Source organism: Arvicola amphibius, chromosome 5 (genome assembly GCF_903992535.2).
Source record: "Arvicola amphibius chromosome 5, mArvAmp1.2, whole genome shotgun sequence".
NCBI lineage: Eukaryota > Metazoa > Chordata > Mammalia > Rodentia > Cricetidae > Arvicola > Arvicola amphibius.
Window position 1 is genome coordinate 55271173 of NC_052051.1, and position 19874 is coordinate 55291046.

The 19874-nt window shown below is 40.0% G+C and overlaps 1 protein-coding gene across 6 annotated transcripts in view; it reads left to right on the forward strand.

The window, feature by feature from the left end:
* The window catches only part of Tmem87a (transmembrane protein 87A), a 48833-nt gene that overhangs the window by 14517 nt on the left and 14442 nt on the right, over positions 1-19874 (forward strand). For 3 of the 6 annotated variants that reach the window (XR_005285399.1, XM_038330039.2, XM_038330041.2), the window contains exons 7-12: positions 7368-7485; positions 9359-9420; positions 10610-10793; positions 12045-12144; positions 15596-15689; positions 17919-17987. Coding sequence is in view for 5 of the 6 variants with exons in the window: in XM_038330039.2 (XP_038185967.1) it covers positions 7368-7485; positions 9359-9420; positions 10610-10793; positions 12045-12144; positions 15596-15689; positions 17919-17987 (627 nt within the window). In the remaining variant the exon portion in view is untranslated. Of the gene's footprint in view, positions 1-7367; positions 7486-9358; positions 9421-10609; positions 10794-12044; positions 12145-15595; positions 15690-17052; positions 17125-17918; positions 17988-19874 lie in introns of all 6 variants that reach the window. The other 3 variants (XM_038330038.1, XM_038330040.1, XM_038330042.1) reach the window with 1 other exon arrangement.

Below are 19874 nucleotides of genomic sequence, written 5' to 3' on the forward strand. Positions count from 1 at the left end.
TATGAATGGTTTTTATTCTTTGTATTTTCTAGAATTTTTTTGCATTTGTTGATTCTCTGTAAATTTCACATCCTGCATCGTGATCCTATTATCTGCCTATTCTTTCATATTCACTTTCTACCCTTGCAAACCCCCCCCCCCCAATAAAATAAAAACCCAACAAAAGCCAAGCGGTGGTGGTACACACCTTTAATCACAGCACTTGGGAGGCAGAGGCAGGTGGGTCTCTGTGAGTTTGAGGCCAGCCTGGTCTACAGAGTGAGTTCCAGGACAACTAGGAGTACTTCATAGAGAAATCCTTCTTGGAAAACAAACAAACAAACCCCCCTCCCCCCAAAAAACAAGCAAACAAACCAAAAAAAAAAAAAAAAAAAAAAAAAAAAAGAACATGGAAGCTGTAGTGTGACACAGTGGGTCACAGTGTACCCTTGAGTCCATACATCTTTACTTGTAAGTGTTCACTACAATGAACCACTGGTCTGTTCAAGGCCTCTGGCTTCTATACCCTCAGTACCGGGCCGTCACTGAGCCTCCTCTTGGATATCCTGTTGTTGCTTGTGTAATGGAGATCCTGCAGCTTTGGATCTGCAGGTTCGGCTCCTTCCCGTGCTCCCGCAGTTCATCTATGAGGTAGGTGTTGGGGTGGGACAACCTAGAGCCTAGTTCTGGGCCTGGATGGTAGGGGGGTTAGTTCCCTCATTGCCACCCAGGGCGAGCTCTCCAGCACTGCCCAAGCTAACTCACCCACTGCAGCAGGCAGCAAGGAGTGGGGCCATTTCTCCTGCTCTCACAGTCTGAGGCCAGCTCACCTGCACCCACTCCTCCAGGTTCAGCTCTGCTGTTTTGCTCAAATGAGGTACAGGTCTCACTCTCCCGAGTGCTGCAGTTGGTGAGGTGCAGGGCCATCTCTCCCGCCTGAGATTTTCTTTTTCCTTTTTTTAAACAACATAACCTGTATCACCTTGGGAATCTTTCCTCTCTGCCAATAAATATTTGTAAACAAGAAGAAACTAGTTCAAAGAAATTTAAACTCAGTCTGAAATTAATTGGAAGAAACTTCAGAAAATTGAAGTAAAACCAAAATCTAGTTACACGTTTTATATTACAGTGTGAGGCTCATCTATAACTATTTCCTGGGGCCGGAAGAGATTACTCTGTAATTAAGAGCAACACTGCCCTTCCAGAGGCCCCAAGTTATTTTTAGTTCCCAGTACCTGGATGAGCTGGCTCACAACCACCTGTAACTCTAGCCCCAGTTACTTCTTTCTGACCTCTGCTGGCCTCTACTGGTAACTGCACACACTTGGCCACAGACACATAAGATTTTTCAAAAAAGAAATATATAACTAATTTCCTTAAAAACATTTCCAGTTTAAAGTATAGAGAAAATATATAGATAACCATTTTAGATAATGTTTTTCACAGAACTATTAAAGTTTTAATTTTTATTTTAGGTTTTTATTTATTTTTGGTTTCTTCACTTCACAAAATCTGACTATATAGCCCAAGCAAGCCTCCTAAGTGCTGGAGTTACAAGGCCTGGGCCGCATTCCTGGCTTATGTTTCTAGTTTTGTGACAGTTTTATTAAGACATACTACAATCACACATTCGTTCTTTAAAGCATGACATTTGGTGGGCTTTAGTGTGTTGAAAGTCACACAGCCCCCAGCTGCTGGCTTTAGAATTCTTAGGTCTGAAACTGTGTGCCCACTGTCAGTTCCACTTCTCCCTTCCCTGAGTCTCTCTGTTCTCAGCACTAAACTTCCATCTCCTGGAGTTTGTCTCTTTGAGGCATTTTGTATGGTGGAATCTTATAATACATGATTCTGTGTGTGACTTCTTTCCCAGTTTAACAATTTTGCCTTAACCCTTCTTCCTGCCTGCTTCAAGCACTGAGACTGCCCCTGCTGAGTGGTGGGGGCCTTCTCAGCTCTCTCCTGGGCCTGTGCATAGCCCTGCACATGTGTGTTCTGTCTGGATTTCCAGGAATAGTTAAGAATTCAGACTCCACACAAAGACCCCATTCTGCAAATTTTTCCTTTAAGGTTTTGTTCAGCTTCTTGATGCGCGTAGCTGTTTGTGTCACACCGGGCTGCGGCTGTTGTTAGTAACTGCTCTTGAGTGTGTTGACAGTTGTCATAAGGCTGAGTAGTTCTGAGTCAGGTCAGAAAGAACACCTTAGATTAGAGGAGTTTAGTAAATTGCCAGTCATCTTAAGCAAATAATCTTAGTAGGGACCTCTAAACCTGTTTTGCCTTTTCTTATGGCTGCCATATAGTTGATCATAACTTAAAAAAATTAATAGGACAGGGCATGTTGAAATACACCTTAATCCCAACATTCTGAGGCAGGCAGGTCTCTAGAGTTCCAGGGCAGCCTGGTCTACATAATATTCCCTGCTTATGTTGTGTGTCCTGTTGGTTTTGACAGCTATACAATGGCATTCCCACCATGATGCTATTATACAGAGTAGCTTCGGCTCTAAAATCCCTGTTCTCTGCCTTTCATCTCTCCATCCTTCCTAAACCTTGACAATCACTGATCTTTTTACTGCTTGTATGTATTTTCTGGATATCATCTGATTGTAGTCAGATCACTATATAGCTTTTTCAGATTGGCTTTCCCATAATACACATTTGAAGTTCTTTTATATTTTCTGGTGGTTAGATAACTCATTTCTTTTTAGAGCTGAGTATTATTTCATTGTTTGGTTGTATTACTGTTTGGTATCCATTCACCTATTGAAGGACATCTTGATTGCTTTTAAGTTCTAATTATAAACATTTGTATAGGGGTTTTGTGTGGATATAGATCTTCAGTTTATTTAGGTGGATGAAAAGGAGCATACTTGATGATTGTATGGTAAAGGCGTGTTTGGTTTTATAATAATCCTTACAGTTTATTACTTGACTGAAGATATAATGTGTTAGAGACAGAATTATCCATATAGTATCTCTCTCAGAGCATCTGTGTTTAGATTATGACATGCATGGTTCATGGTCTGTTAGATGGGGGAGGGGTGTATATGTCATGGTACACAACTGAAAGTCAGAGGACAGCTCTGTGAAGCTAGGTCTCTCCTCCACTTTTATATGGGCGTCTGAAGCAGGCTCTTCACTGGTTGAGCCATGCTGAAGAAAGAAGCTGCTGCATTGCAGTGATAGAATGCTATGGTGTTTTGAATCACCCTTGCTTACAAGATCAGGCAGGATAATGGCAACTTCCAGTCCTTGATAAGTTTGTTGGTGCCAAGAATATAAGTCTAGAATTTACTCAAGAATCGTGACTGTGATTTTTGTCTGGACTGACAGCTCACTAGTGAATCTGGTTAAGGACTTGCCTGTATGCTGTCTGACTCGGCATTCCCAAGGCTGAGCGGCGTCCTGGTTGAGTTTACCAGGTATATTTAGGGTCAAAAGTTCTGGGTTGCAGCATCATAGGGAAAGTGGGCAAGCAAAAGATAAGACCACAAAACCTGGAAAGAACAAGGCTAAAGGGGATAGTGGGAGGAAACAAGCTTTGCAAAGCTCTTGTGTGCTAGAGCAGGACACGTGCTTTGAGGAGATAACGAGCTTTCGTGCCCACTGGTTACAGTGAAGTGAAGACTTGCTCCAATCTGAAAGGACTAGACTGGACCTTTTCTCTTTACCTTTTTATTTAGCTTCTGATGTTTAGGAAATCTTGTTAAAATAGTAGCCAGCTACTCAGCTACAGAAACACAGACTTGGCGGTGGCTATAGCTCAGTGGTAGAATGCTCACCCGGTATCTGTGAGGTCCTAGATTCAGCCTCCAGAACTGAAAAAAATGAAAGGAGGGAGTCAGGCAGGCATATAAACAAACACAGGACAAAGTATATAGAATTTATAAAAATATTTCAGAAAAGCCACTTCAGAACACCCACCCCCTCCAACCTCCCACCATCAGTGAAGGGCCAGGATCTTCTTTCGTCCTCAGTGTTCTGTTTTCAATAAACAACTGTGAGCCATGGATGCCAAGAAAGAAAATGGCAAGTTTAAATGGAATTTTTAGAAAGCTTTTGAAGACATTTACACATTAGATGAAGGAAAGACTTTGAACTTTTAAAATGTGATCAAAATAATGAAAGGAAAGAATGAACAAAATACAAAGGAAACCAGGAATAAGCAGATACAAGTTCTAAAAAGAAGTAAGTAGGAATCGCAAAGCTGAGACACATACAGTGCTGTAAACCAGCACTTGGGAGGCTGAAACAGGATGGATCTGTTACATTTGAGGCCAGCTTGGGAAACATGATGGCGCTCCGTCACAAAACAACAGAACGGAAGCCAAGAAGCTGAAAAGAGCATTGGCTAGAGTGAGAAGGTGAGGAGAGGCTGTCGCTGTTGGAGCAGGTAGAAGAAGAATGCTTCCAGAGTGGATCAGTTGGAGTTCTCTGTTGAGAGGTCTAGAGAGAGCCAAGAGGGAAAGCAAGTGAACAGAGTCTTGAAGACCTGTGCATCCATTGTGTGGATCCGTGTGTACATAATGAAGTCTGAAGACAAAAGAGCTAGAACAGAATAAACAGTAGCCAAAACTTTCTAAATTTAGCGTGAATTTCTAGCATTGGGGTGCTCACAAGATTCTAAGTAGGAGTGAACAAACAAGGTTTTATGCCTGTAAGTTATAATGTGATTGATTGACAAAAATGAAGTACTAATACGTGCTATAACATAGAGAACTCTGAAAACTGTGAGACCAGCCAGATGTTAAAAGACAGACACTGTTTAATTCATCCCATTGATTAGAAATGTCCACAACAGAAAACTCTGTGAAAGCCGAAAGTGGGTGAGTTGTTCCATGTGGTGGGGGAGGGAGAGATGGAGTATTATTGCCTATTGAATAAGGGTCTACTTTTTTGAGAGGTAAGCAACATTGTAGAGCTGCGTATTGTGGCAGGTGTGTAGAGTCCCAGCTACTTAGGAATCTGAAGCAACATAATTACTTAAGCACAGGTTAAAGATCAGCCTGAGAGATCTTGTCTCAAAAAAAGATTTGGTGTCACATTCCACTGAATTATGTTATTCTCAGTAACATGGTTAAATTTATGATGTGAAATTTACTTCAATTAATAAAAACAAACAATAGTTAGTAACTGCTTATCTGATAGGTTTGTTAAGACTAACATGTAGCAAATGTTACATCCCTATCAGAGTGTGTGGAATATAGATGCTTCTTTTGCAAGATTAAAAATCTGTAACTCTGAAAGCTAAAGATACTACACTTGTCAAGTCCTAGACTATGAAAATTAATCAGAACATTTTGAAATTTATAAGAAGTAATTTTAAGATGTAAGAAATTAATAGCAGAGCAGTTTATTACACTAATTGGTTAATGACTAAGTTCAGGAAAGGTTCAGTAATTGTGAGTAATAGAACATAGGACGCTTATGACTTTGAAGTTATACATTTCCCAGTATCCTTCTTGAGGAGAGAGACCGGCAGAGATCCAAGTATAGCTTCAGCATGGCTTTCAGTTGTTACTGAAATTACTAGTGAATGTAGAGTGGAAGGATGTATCTGCTTTCTTGGACTTGGAACTGTGTCATGGAATCTGTTGCATTCTAAGTTTCCTTGGGTTGCAGGATCTTTTGATTACTAGAGGGAAAGCATGATTCCACCGGGGTAAACACGATTCCACCGGGGTAAACACGATTCCACCGGGGTAAACACGATTCCACCGGGGTAAACACGATTCCACCGGGGTAAACACGATTCCACAGGGGTAAACACGATTCCACATTGTATCAATGTGTAAAATCTGTGGGGTTTCATTAGGTCAGTAATGTTTACCTGGAGATCTCTGGGTAAAACCTTTTCCTTTTAAGACCACAGTAACCAGCTGTAGGTCTAAATAGTGGTATCTCCTTTCACAGTTGAAGAAGAGACCAATGGTTTTCCTCCATGGTAAGCGTCAGTGCTTGCTTACTTATTGAGCTAGGGTCTCCTGATATGATTTGTGGAATTTAAAATCAGGTCAGGTTGGAGAGGTCTCTACAAGACTAAAGCTGAGACAGGTTTATTGCAGCAATCAGACTTTTTTTTATACCTTTATCAGAAACAGAATATAATGGTGGTTGCCAGGAAGAATACATACAAGATTAATGTCTAAGACTTATAAGACTAATTCTGTCAAACTTATTTATGCTTCACTGGCTTCTAGGGAATGGAATACAGAGATGCACGGGTGGTCTGGATGCTTCACTGCCTGAGGGGGTGCCTGGTTTCTCAGGAACTGAAAGGCATATGGTGCCCCAGGAGCCACAGATTCTAACTTGAAAAATCCACGATGCATACCTCTTTTTTGTGGGGGTGGGAGGGTTGCAGTTCAAGATAGGGTTTCTCTGTAGTTTTGAAGCCTGCTTTGTAGACCAGACTGGCCTCAAACTCACAGAGATCCACCTGTCTCTGCCTTCTGAGTGCAGGGATTAAGACCAGCCAGCCAAGCCGGGCGGTGGTGGCGCACACCTTTAATCCCAGCACTCGGGAGGCAGAGGCAGGCGGATCTCTGTGAGTTCGAGACCAGCCTGGTCTACAAGAGCTAGTTCCAGGACAGGCTCCAAAGCCACAGAGAAACCCTATCTCGAAAAACCAAAAAAAAAAAAAAAGACCAGCCAGCCAATGCATACCTCTTAAGGCAACTAGACCAGGCCAGCTCCATGGTTCTCTGCACCTCCACATCTCCTTTATCTTTACATTTTAATCTTGTTTGTAAAGACTCCTGAGTGAGGAAATCAAGGGTTACTATCTCTTAGCGTCAAGGACTATTAACTACCCTGACTAAAGAAGCAGTAATTTAAAGAGACAAAAATCACTGCCTTCCCACCCACCTAGAGTAAGTTAAGGTGAAAGTTCTTATTTAAATGTGAGACCATGTCAAAATAGATTCTGTTAGCTTGGAAAAGGGAATTTGGTTCAGGAGAGAGAGAGTGTGTTTATACTCATACATATGAGCTTTTTTCTGTATTGACATCAAGTACGTTTTTGTGATGCACTTTATTTTAAATTAATTTCATAATAGATATATAAAATATAATTATCCTAGCATGAGTTAAAAATTAAACTCAATGATTTTTAATTGTGTTTTTTCTTTGTAAAACATAAATTGTTAAATTTAGACCTTTGTATGGCAGGGAATGCAGAGGACTGTTTTGTCAATTCACGATCTTGCCTACTTTGCCATGTGCTCTACAAGCTCGTCTTACGACGGCCATTTCAGTGAATGAAAGCTGACTTACTCCACTGCATTTCTGGGCTCTCTTCTGGAGCAGTGTTTTCATGCTGTATTATTTATTAACTTGTGCTCTGAATTATTGAGACTTGAAGTTTTGATGCCCCATTTCCTCTCTAGGCATTGCATGAACCATTGCAGACTTGGCAAGATGCACCGTACATTTTTATTGTGCATGTTGACATTTCGTCCTCAAAGGAATCACCAAAAGAAAATGCACTGAGTAATCTTTTTATCAGTAAGTTCAATGGTTTGGTTTGTTAACCATGGTTTGTTAATATCATCTGAAAGTCTAGAATTATCTGTGAATGTTCTTTTCTTTCATCTTTTTTGTTTGTGTTTGTTTTCCAGTGCTGGGATTGGACCTAGGGCCTCACGTATGCTATGCAAGTGTTGTCCCTAGACCGGATGTCTTGTTTTGATGTGTTTTTGAGACAGTCCTTAGCTGTATAGTCCAGCTTGGTCTCAGACTTGCAGCAATCCTTCCCCACCTTTCCAAATGCTGAGAGAATAAGTCTGGGCCACCACATGTGACTTCCTTCACCCTCATTAAAGCCTTTGATGGAGCCAGGCGTCAAAGTCATGACTCCTCTGTGTTTCAGGTGCTACGATTACAGTCAAGCACCAAACCCAGCTAAGTCAGAAATTTGCTTATCAAAGTCATTCCTAGAATTTATTCAACTCTTTTATCAGTGACAGTTTTTAAGCCGTCAGTCTTTTATTGAGATGGGGTCTCATGGCTCAGACTGGCTTCAGACTTTCCCAGAACTCTCAAACTTTCCTGCTTCTCCTTCCAGAAGCTCAGATTGTACCAACATGACTGGCTCAAAGCAGTTAATCTTATGATCAGTAGAGTTTCAATGAGGCAGATTTCTGATTTATCTTGTAGATAACACTTTTTGTTGTTGTTCCTATTTATTAGTCAGATTTTTACAAAATGTTTGATAGCAAGTTCTGGAAAAGGTCAGTTCAAGTTTGATAAATGGTGCTGGGCTTTGATCTGAACTCGTATGGATTCTTGTTAGTTTGGTTTTCATTCCTAAGTGAAGATTCTGCTTATATAATTAGGGAGCTGCTGGATTGTCTTTACGTCTTATTTTACCAGGGATGGTGTATCACTTGTATAAATTATTATGATTTTAAGCTTTTTAAAAAGTACTCTTCATTTTTAAAGTGATATTTGTCTTAAAAGATCATAAAAATAAGTTAAAAATTAGGGAGATACAGTAAAGATGGACAGAAGACAAGAATATTAGGAATACATTGAAAGAAGTATACCAAGAGTGTTTGGAATTAAAAAGAAGTGGGATAGTTCTGGATGGAAGCTTGAGGATGGCTTTGTGAAGGAATGTCATTTCGTCTGGTCTTCAGGGCCGAGAGTATGGGGCTGAGGAGGTCGTCTGTAAAATGCTCATGAAGTGTTTACAAGGAGGACCCCCAGCTCTGTTCCCAGAATTCACAGGAACAAGCTAGGTGTGGCAGTGTGCACTTGTATCACCGCATGGCAGGGGTGGCGGGGGGGGGGGAGGCAGAGTCCCCTTGGCTTACTGGTCAGCCAGTCTACGACTTGGTGCTTTCTAGGCCAGTGAGAGAGACCCTGTCTCAAAAAGAAGGTAGTGGGGGGAGCAGGCATAGCACCTGAAGAGTCTACAGACATGAACACACAAGTGCTCTCTAACCTGCACAAATCCATTGCGCACACACAGAGAGAATATGAATCTGGAAGAGGACTTTCCCACTTAAGACTGGAGTGTGAGCCAGACATTGTGGCACACTTAATCCTAATCCTAGCCCTTGGGAGGCAGAGGCAGGTGAATCTCTGTGTTTGAGACCAGCCTGAGCTACAGACCAAGTTCCAGGACAGCTAGAGCTGCATAGTGAATCTCTATCTCAAAAACAAACAAATGAATAAACAAACAAACAAAAACACTAGGTCATGAATGAACCATATAATTCATGGATTTCAAAGTTACTGTATATATCTAATGTACTAATCACCATGATTGAATGCTTAAAAGTGAGTTGATGAAACGTTTACTAATTTAATAAAGTAAGCATTAATCGGGTTATTGTTTAATTACTGAATCTAACAAATTAATTTGCTTTGCCAGTGACTGTTGAAGTAAAGGGTCCCTATGAATACCTCACTCTTGAAGACTACCCGCTGATGATCGTGAGTCAGCATGTGCTTTTATAACCTTGGCGATAAGTTAATTTAGCATGAAATTAATTTAGTATGAAAATTGTCTGTTTTGTAGCTCTGTCTCATTAAAGGATTATTCCTGTGCCATTCAGAAATTTTTACTTGAGGTTTTGATATTAATTTTTTTCTTTTTAACTTAGATTTTCTTGTTTTATATTATGGGTATGATTGTTTTGCCTGTTTGTCTGTTTATCACATGAGAGCCTAGTGCTTGCAGAGATCAGATGAAGGCATCTGATATGCTGGAGCTATGGTTAGGGATGGTTGTGAGCCCCATGTGGGTGTTGGGAACTGAATCCAGGTCCTCTGCAAGAGCCATAAGTGCCTAGCCATCTCCCCAGAGAGTAACCTCAAAAGAATAAGTGTAGCCCTGTGGGCCTCATTTATCTGTAAAATGAGAAGGTCGGTGACTATTGTAGCTGTGGACAGTATCTCAGTGACCACTTTGCAGTTCACATCTGGGTTCAGAGCGGGACACACCTTGCTGTAATCTAGCCCTGAGCCCACTCACGTGATAAGGATGAATCTTATTATGTAAGTGTGCAAACTGGTTAGCCTGTGCTGAAAGATCATTGTCTATTGGCAGACTTGTGTTCAGAGCTGTTCTCTCTTCCTTCCCCTTTTATAGTTTCCCATTTTAGTTGTGTTCCGTTGCCTCAGGATTCTGCATCTCAGCTTGCCAGGCCTGTTTTTTCTTCGTTTTATTGCTGGGTTTTGAGCTAAAAAGGCCCAGTTAATGCAAGGAGCAGGCATTATTTTTTTAAAATATTTATTTATTATGTATACAATATCCTGTGTGTATGCCTTCAGGCCAGAAGAGAGCACCAGACCCACATTACAGATGGTTATGAGCCACCATGTGGTTGCTGGGAATTGAACTCAGGACCTTTGGAAGAGCAGGCAATGCTCTTAACCTCTGAGCCATCTCTCCAGCCCAGGAGCAGCCATTCTTGAGGACAAGTCCTTCTGTAGTCTCCTCTGTTCAAAACTAGATCATTCTTTATCGTTTGTTAGTATTGTACACTAGAAATATAATTTTTTTCAAAAAGAAGGTAAAATCTATTTTTGTGGTTTGTTATACCATATGTTGATTTTAAATCTAAATATTTGATTCTTGGTCCTAATTCTCCTTTTTATTTCATTCCCAATTGGATCACAGTTTTTCATGGTGATGTGTATTGTGTACGTCCTATTTGGTGTTCTCTGGCTGGCATGGTCTGCTTGCTACTGGAGAGATCTCCTGAGAATTCAGTTTTGGATTGGTGCTGTCATCTTTCTGGGAATGTTTGAGAAAGCCGTTTTTTATGCAGAATTTCAGAATATCCGATACAAAGGTGAATCAGGTATGTTAAAGAAGTGCCATTTAAAAAAATATATATGCTTATTTTGTGTATATGTGAGGGTGCATGTGTTATGACATGGCCCATGTGCCTGAGGAGGTCAGAGGACAACCGAAGGGAGTCAGTTTTCTCCGTTCACCATGTTTGTCTTTGGGGATTGAACTTAGGTTGTCAGGTTTGGCATCAAACACCTTTATCTGCTGAGCCATCTCACCAGACCCAAATTTGCTTTTTTTTCCACCCAAGATTTATATTTTTAAAATAATCTGTATTTGAGGAGGGATGTATTTCATGCACATAAGTGCAGGTGCCTGTGGAGACCAGAAAGATCAGATCCCTATGGAACCAAAGCTATAGGCAGTTATGGGTCACCCAGTGTGAGCAATGGAACCACTTAAGTCTTCTGCAAGAGCAGTACAAACGCTTAACTGCTGAGCCATCTCTACAGTTCCAAATTTGCCATTTTTTGATGATGGTTGAGATGCATGGCAACATCTCTCAAGTCAGCAGTGGTTAACATAGGTCTACTTTTCCAAAGTTTCTTATTAAAATAACCACAACAGAATCATCGTCATTGTGACTGTTCCTTTTAATCTTATAGTTCAAGGATACAATGATGCAAGAATAATTTTGTTGAAACACACACAGAAAAGTGATCATTGGGAATGATTTTCATATTTCTTAAATCCCAGTTGTCATTGATAGCCAAGCCAACATTAAAGAAAGTAAATAATGCCAGTTTAATTAAGATGGCACTGATTGCAAGACACATAGATTTTTGTGCCTGTGTGTTTGGAATGCGTCTTAGACTTGATAAAATACAGTAATACCAAGAAAATGGGAATATGCTTATGGTTTGATGAGTTTCACTGCTTATTACAAATTACTTGGTATTGTAGACTATTGAGATGGTTTTAGTTTTTTTTCAGACTATTTGTTCACTAATAATTAGTATTGCAAGATATGAAGACTTGAAAATAGAAGATGTGAATTAAAAATTATGCACGTGTACCAGGGTACACATGTATGCTTTCCATGTATAGCTGTATTTCAGTTTGTAAAAGTAAATGGTAGGAAAATTGATGGGTGAGCACACCCAGATTGTTGTGCACACAGCTGAAATTGTATGAGGTATTCTCTCTTTAGTAAGTCTGATACTGTGCACATTCTGAAAAGTGTTAAGAGACCTACATTCTGGTAGTAGGCTTGGTTAAAACCAGAGTATAGCACCATTTCTCCCTTTCTTTCACATAGTCCAGGATGCCTTGGTCCTTGCAGAGCTGCTCTCAGCAGTGAAACGCTCACTGGCTCGAACCCTGGTCATCATAGTCAGTCTCGGATATGGCATAGTCAAGTGAGTATTCAATTCTGAATGAAAATGCCAATTAGATTGAAACATTTGCCATCTAGATAGTGCTGGTTCTGAAAAGGTTGGTAAAAGTGAGTAAGAAAATAGTAGTGAGATAAGAAAAATGTCTGAAATTTTACTACAGTCTTAAGTGTTAGAAATGCTGCTGCTTTACATCTTTTTACAAACTCGCAGTACACCTGCAGAAAAACCTGCAGTGAGGCAAATGCAGAAAAACAAACTTTCGCAATGAACTTAGTGACTATCTGAAACTGTTTTTTGCAAATAGATTTATTCTATGTTTATGGATGGTGGTGTGTGTGTGTGTGTGTGTGTGTGTGTGTGTGTGTGAGAGAGACCTGCTACCTGTGGAGGCCTGAAGAAGGCATTGGATCCCTTGGAACTGGAGTTGTGAGCTGCCATGAAAATGCTGGGAATTGAATTCAGGTCCTCTGACGAGAACAAGTACTCTAAATTGTTGAACATCTCTCCATCCTGCAAATTAGGTTTGTTTTTTTTTTTTTTAGTTTTGTTTTTAGCAAAAGAATATTCTCATTGTAATTGTTTTTTTAATTTAACTTTTTAGTAAAAACAAGTTATTGAAGCATGCAGTACTATAGTCACTGCATAGCCCTCTGCTCCTTGTAGTGTATTCAGAACATTCTTCCTAAGCCACAAAATACCAAGTGCCTTCCCTGTATCAGGCACTCAGTAATTCATTGTTCTAAGCCCCTGCTCTACAAGTAAAAGTGTGGATTTTTACATTTGTGGAGGAAGGGAACACAGACAAAATTGAAGTAAATGATTAAATATCTAATACATCAATAAAAGGTGTTATAGTTCATAGGAAAGGGCATCAAGAATGCCAGGCAGGCATTGAAACTTGGAGCTGTAAATATGGTGGCCCAGGAAGGCTTTACTTAGGTGACATCCAAATAAAGATTTGAGGAAAGCAAAGGGACTATCTGTTCACCTAGAGAAAGAGTCTGGGGTGTGAGTGGATCCTATGCATGCTTTGAAGGTAGAACCTGTGGAGTCCCATGATGGTCACATGTGGGATGTAAAAGAGAAGAGGAACTGTGGGTGGTTCCAACTGACGGTCTTCTCATGTGGCAGGAAGGAATTGCTGTTCACCAAGCCCAGGAAGATCAAGGAATCGGCTTAGCACAATGGCAAGATTAGGAGGTAGGCTGGATGAGCACTGGTGAAGCCCAGGTAGAAGTTATGAAGATGGAGATGTTAAGTTAGGACACTACACAAGCCTACCAAGGAAGAAAATCCAGAGAGAGAAAAAGGTCAAAGGCTGGGTGATCGTATTTTCTGTTGTCTAGATGTCAGTGACATGAGGCAGAGTTAGCAGAGGAAGTTAAGTAACGGTTGAAGGCAGTGGGCAAACTGAAGACTGTTCCAAGGAGGGGTCCTTGATTGAATCAGATGATCAGATAGGCCAGGTAAGAGGATGGAGAACTAACTGTTGGATTTAATTAATGAAGAGTGTTAGTGACCATACCAAGAACAATCTCTGGGAAGGGGTAGGGACAGAAGCTGTCTCCTGAATTAAAGGGAATTCAAGAAAGACGAGGACAGGAATAGTCCAAAGTCATTAAGTAGAATAAGAAGTATGATGATTAAAATTTTTATTTAAATGCCTTCTACATGTGATGAAATACATGTGATGGAATATTCAAGATTTTAAGATAATTCCCTGCCATTATGGTCATTTTCTAACTGGAAATAGCCAAAGAGATTTATTTGCCTTAGACAGATGTACTGTAATGAACCACCTAGTAATTTTGTTAAAATACAGATTCTGGTGGAGTAGGATTTTAAATATTAAGGATTCGAGGCTTTTCCATCTTCCTGTGAATAGAGGTTGCTCAAAGATCCATATTTAGTTGGGTTTTGTGCTTGAGCTTATTTGTTGAACTACAATACTACATTTGAGTGTGTAGGGTAATTACATTTGAGTGTGTAGGGTAATTGTTAACATTTTGAGATTTGCTAATGATATTGTAGTTATGTTTTGTTGTTGTAGATTCTGGTTTGAAGCAGGGTGTCATATGGCTCAGACTGGCCTTGAAGTTGTGTGAGATTAGGTCTGCACCTCCAAACCTAGTTCAGAGAGAGAGAGAATTGTACATACAACTGTGTGTGGGGAGAGAGAGAGAGAGAGAGAGAGAGAGAGAGAGAGAGAGAGAGAGAGAGAGAGAGAGAGAGAAAATTGTACATCCAAGTGTGTGTGGAGGGCAGTTTGTGGGACTTGGTTCTCTCTTTCAACCATGTGGGTTCCAGGGATTAAAGCTCAAGTCATCACAAGTTCATTTACCTGCTAAGCCATCTTACTAGCTGCATGGTTTTTTTTTTTTTTTTTTTTTTTTTTTGGTTGTCTTTGTTTTAAAGTCCTCATCTTTTAAAAAATATCACAACTAGTTACACCGTTAATTTTTTTCTAGATAGTCTGAAAGGATAGAAGATGAGTGGTGTGCATGGGATGGAGTTAGCCATAGATCAGTTGTTGTTAAGATGGAGTGATGAGCTTTGTTACTGGGGGTTTTATACCACAGAATGTTTTCTAATGTATATTATATAAAAATATGTATATTTATATTAAATCAATATAATAAAATATATTATATGTAATAATTATATATATTAAAACTTAACATAATATATATACTTAATACAGTAACCAGGGACCAGATTTTAATTTCTAGTATTTCTTGTCATCATTTATGACTAGACTATCTTTTTTTTCTTTTCTTTTTTTTTTTTTTTCTTTTTTCTTTTTTTTTTTTTTGTTTTTTGAGACAGGGTTTCTCTGCAGCTTTTTTGGAGCCTGTCCTGGAACTAGCTCTTGTAGACCAGGCTGGCCTCGAACTCACAGAGATCCGCCTACCTCTGCCTCCCGAGTGCTGGGATTAAAGACGTGCGCCACCACTGCCCGGCATGACTAGACTATCTTAATTAGGGTTTCTATTGCTGTGAAGAAACACCATTACTACAGTAACTCTTATAAAGAAAACATTTAATTGGGGGTGGCTTGCTTACAATTTCAGAGGTTCAGTTCATTATCATCATGGTGGGAACATGGCAGCGTGCGGGTAGATGTACTGGAATAGTTGAAAGTCCTACATTTTGCAGGCAACAGGAAGTCGACTGAGACACTGGGTGATACCCTGAGCATAGGAAACCTCAAAGCCCACCCCCACAGTGACACATTTCCTCCAACAAGACTATATACATTCTAACAAAGCCACATTTTCTGATAGTGCCACCCCCTATGAGCTTATGGGAGCCAGTTACATTCAGACTACCACACACACACACTCAGGAATGGTTTTCTTCTCGGGAGCATGTTTTCCTGAAGTTCATTCTCTGTACTAATTGTCGCTGACACCATAGCTTGTCACATGGCTTGCTGCTGCTGCACTCGGCTGTCTCTTTGCTTCCTTTTTAGGCCTCGTCTTGGAGTCACTCTTCACAAAGTCGTGGTGGCAGGAGCACTCTATCTTTTGTTCTCTGGCATGGAAGGAGTCCTCAGAGTTACAGGGGTCGGTATTGCCTAGACTGAATTACTTACTTATTTTTTCTTCATATGGGTTTTTGTGGCCAGCTACTGTTAATATTTATTCTTGAGTCAGTGGGCTGTTCTTTTTTTTTTTTTTTTTTCAGTAGATGTATACAGGATGAAGTACTAGGGACCAGGAGTGTTTCAGACTTGAGAATTTTTTTGATTTTAGGGTGTTTTCATAGAACCTATTAGTTAAGCATTCCTTAACCTAAAGTCCAAGATATAAAATCCTTCAAAAATGTCAAAACATTAATCCCAGCACTCGGGAGGCAGAGGCAGGCGGATCTCTGTGAGTTCGAGACCAGCCTGGTCTACAAGAGCTAGTTCCAGGACAGGCTCCAAAGCTACAGAGAAACCCTGTCTCGAAAAACCAAAAAAAAAATGTCAAAACAACAATAACAACAAAACAAAACAAAAATGTCAAAACATTCATTGTTGTGGGGTTGGAGTTTTTAATTAGAGGTGCTCAGCCTGTATAACTCCGTGTTTCTAATCTAATCTATTAGAGCTTGATAAATTTAGTATATGCTCTATAGTGAATATCTTCTTTCCACCTGTGCCAGATTGATAATTATTTGGTTCTTTCCCCCATTTTCTGGTTCATCTAAATAAAAACAACAGTGTTCTCTATTTACCCAGAACTTAAATTTAAAAACTTAAATTCAATTAAGTTTCACATAGTCCATTGCCAAGAAAAGAAGAAGTGGGCCTTCCTCGGCTATTACAGTTATTTCATTTAGTAAAATGTCAGATTCTGTCATAACCCTAATATTAGATTCAAAGTGTTAACTTCTATACACTTGGCTTTGCCCTTGACACTTCCCCATCCATATAATTGTAGTGAAGGCGAGCAGGCCTGCTTTTCATCCTGCCCGGTCCTGCATGGCTAGCTTTACACATGAAATAACAACACACAAACTGTATTCATTTAAACACTGCCTGGTCCATTAGTTCTAGCCTCTTATTGGCTAACTCTCACATCTTGATTAACCCATTTCTAATAATCTGTACCACCACAAAGTGGTGGCTTACCGGGAAGATTCTAACCTGCGTCCATCTTGGAGAGGAGAGCTATGGCGTCTGCCTCACTGCCTTCTTCCTCCCAGCATTCTGTTCTGTTTACTCCGCCTACCTAATTTGCTGTCCTATCAAAAAGCCAAGGCAGTTTCTTTATTAACCAATGAAAGTAACACATAGACAGATGACCTACCTACATCATATAATACTTCATAATTGTAAATTTGTTTTTCAGACCACACTGTCCGCTGTGTGCAGTCTCTGTGGATATTTAGCAACTTTAACCGCCTATTAATTTCACTTTTTCTTTTCTGCCATTGCTGTAGTATTTTCCTTACTCCTTGGCTCTGACAGTAAGCCTGGCCCTCTCTGCAGTTGATGCCTGTATTATTTTATGGATATCCTTTAAAATAATTCTCTGGTGATGGGGTTAGAATTATATACAAAGCAGCTTAGGTGCAAACTTGTAGAAACTAGGAATGTTGTTTTAGGGAAAGATAATTACTTACATTGTATTTTAGGGTAAGCTATTATTAGTAAAACTTAATCATGTTACTCTGAGAATCAATAATTCTTAGAATATTAATGATGCAATAATTATTTAAAATGTGAGAGATACCTTTTTAGGATTTTAATAAAAAAATAACAGTCGGAAATCTAGATGGGGTGGGATTATAAATACAAAGACTTGTGTGTTATTCTCCTTTTTTAAGATTTGTTTGTTTGTTTGTTTGTTTGCTTAATGTGTGCTGGTATTTTGCCTATATATATTCTGTGTGAGAGTGTCAGATCCCCTGGAACTGGAATTACAACAGTTGTGAGCTGCTGTGGGGGTGCTGGGAATTGAATCCCGGTCCTCTGGAAGAGCAGCTAGTGTTCTTAACTGCTGAGCCATTTCTCTCCAGCCCCTTGTCGTTCTCTTTTACATCCAACTCTATGGTAGTAATTTTAGCAGTTTCATTGAATTGAGAAGAATTTACAGTTGGTGTGAATCATTTATAGCTGGATGCTATCTGCAGGTGTTTAAGAAGGGAGGAGTGGGTTTTTTTTCCTCAGTGCTAGCCCTTATGGTTTTCTTCAGTTCATGTGCAAGCCCATTCCAGCTGTCAGTATAAATGCAGAACCATGTGCTGGCTTCTTCTCTTGCCTCTCTGTTCATCTGTTTTTATCACCTCTTTTTCTTTGTCTGCAGGCCCAGACTGATCTTGCTTCCTTGGCCTTTATACCCTTGGCTTTCCTAGACACTGCCCTGTGCTGGTGGATATCCTTCTCATTGGCTTGTTTGATGACCGTCCACTTTCTCCCCTTGCAGATGGGTTTCCATTAATCTTTCTGTTGATTTCTCCTTGATCTGGGAAGTGGTTTGTTTTATATGCTAATGGCCTGAAAGTTCAGGTAAGCAGTTTTGTTTGTTTTTGTTTTGTCATCCTTTAAAAAAAATCACAGAATAATTTGGTTGCTAAACTCGAGATCAAAGCTGTGCTCTCTCTCTCTCTCTCTGTGTCTCTCTCTCTCTCTCTCTCTCTCTCTCTCTCTCTCTCTCTCTCTCTCTCTCTCTCTCTCTCGGTGTTTTGAGACAGGGTTTCTCTGTGTAGCCCAAGCTGTCCTGGAACTCACTCTGTAGACCTCAGACTCAGAGATCTGTCTGCCTCCTGAGTGCTGGGATTAAAAGCATGTTCTACCACCACCACCTGGCCTTTTTATTTGTTTTTTTTTTTTTTGCTTTGTTTTAAAATGGACATCTCACCTTATTTTTGGATTTATTGTTTGCTCATCTCTCTTTGTATTAGAATCATTGGCTGCTCTGGTCCTGCTCCTTCTTTTAGTCCAATTATGAAATTCTTTAATACCTGTGAAAATAATTTGATCCCAAAATTTGTTTAGGAACATCTCAAGGAGTTTGATCCTCTTAGACCTGTTAAGTAGGATGCGCAGGTTTCAGCTCTCGAAAGGATGAGTTTGTTCTTTTACTCAGAAATTGTCTCACCCTTCAGAACAAATGTTGATTCATTCACATCAGTGATGCAGATAAACAAGTTTCTGTTCCTTCAACACTTATTTAGTAGGGGCTTGACCTCTTGGGTTCAAGTTTTGGAATTTATATTATAGGTGTATTTTAAATTTGGTTTGTCTTTAAGAGTGTATGTGCAATTGTACAGTATTTTTTTTATGATAGATTGTGATGGTTTAAAAAGCATAATGTGAACAAAATTATATTTTTTTCAAATTTGAATATTTTGCCATGTAACAAAAAAAGGTTGTAACTCAGGTGTCTGGGTCCAGATCACTGTCAGTTAAGTACTGTGATCCTTGAATGCTGGGGTAGTGAAAGTGGGCTTAGGTATCAGAGAGCATAGTACGGCATAGTAAGTCTGGCTCCCTTAATTTTTCTTTCTTTTTTTTTTTTTAAAGATTTATTTATTTATTTATTTAGGCAGTATCCTGCCTGTAGGCCAGAGAGGGCACCAGATGTTATTATAGGTGGTTGTGAGCCACCATATGGTTGCTGGGAATTGAACCCAAGACCTTTGGAAGAGCAGTCAGTGTTCTTAACCGCTGAGCCATCTCTCCAGCCCCCTCTTAATTTTTCTTACTTCTTTTTTTTAACGATGTAATTTTTAATTATGTGTATATGTAGACATTGTACGTATGAGTGAGTTGCCTGCAGAGGCCAGAAGGAGGGTCTGGGTCCCCTCCAGTTGGACTTACAGGTGGTTGTGAGCTGTCTGATGTGGGTGCTGGGAACCTAACCCTGCTAAGCCATCTCTCCAGGCCCTTTATACTTTATTTTTAAATTTCTTTTTGTTGGGGTGTGCATGGCACAGTGTATGAAGGTCAGAGACACCTTCCTATAGAGTTATATGCCCCCCCCCCTCCGCTTTATGTGGACTCTGGAACTGGAGCACATGTTGCCAGGCTTGGTTGCTGGATGATGATGAGCCATCACTTTGGCCCCCAGCTTCTTCATTTTTATATCAGCTCCTCTGATAGTTGAGCATAAAACAGGCATCATCTGTGGTAGTCATCAGTTCCCTTTGTCCTTCCAGGAGGCCTCTTACTTGGAAATAAAGTTTATAAAGTGAAGCCTCACTGCTTTGGTAGCCTACTTGTCCAGGATTCTCAGACATTGTTTTGTCCTTTTAGTTAA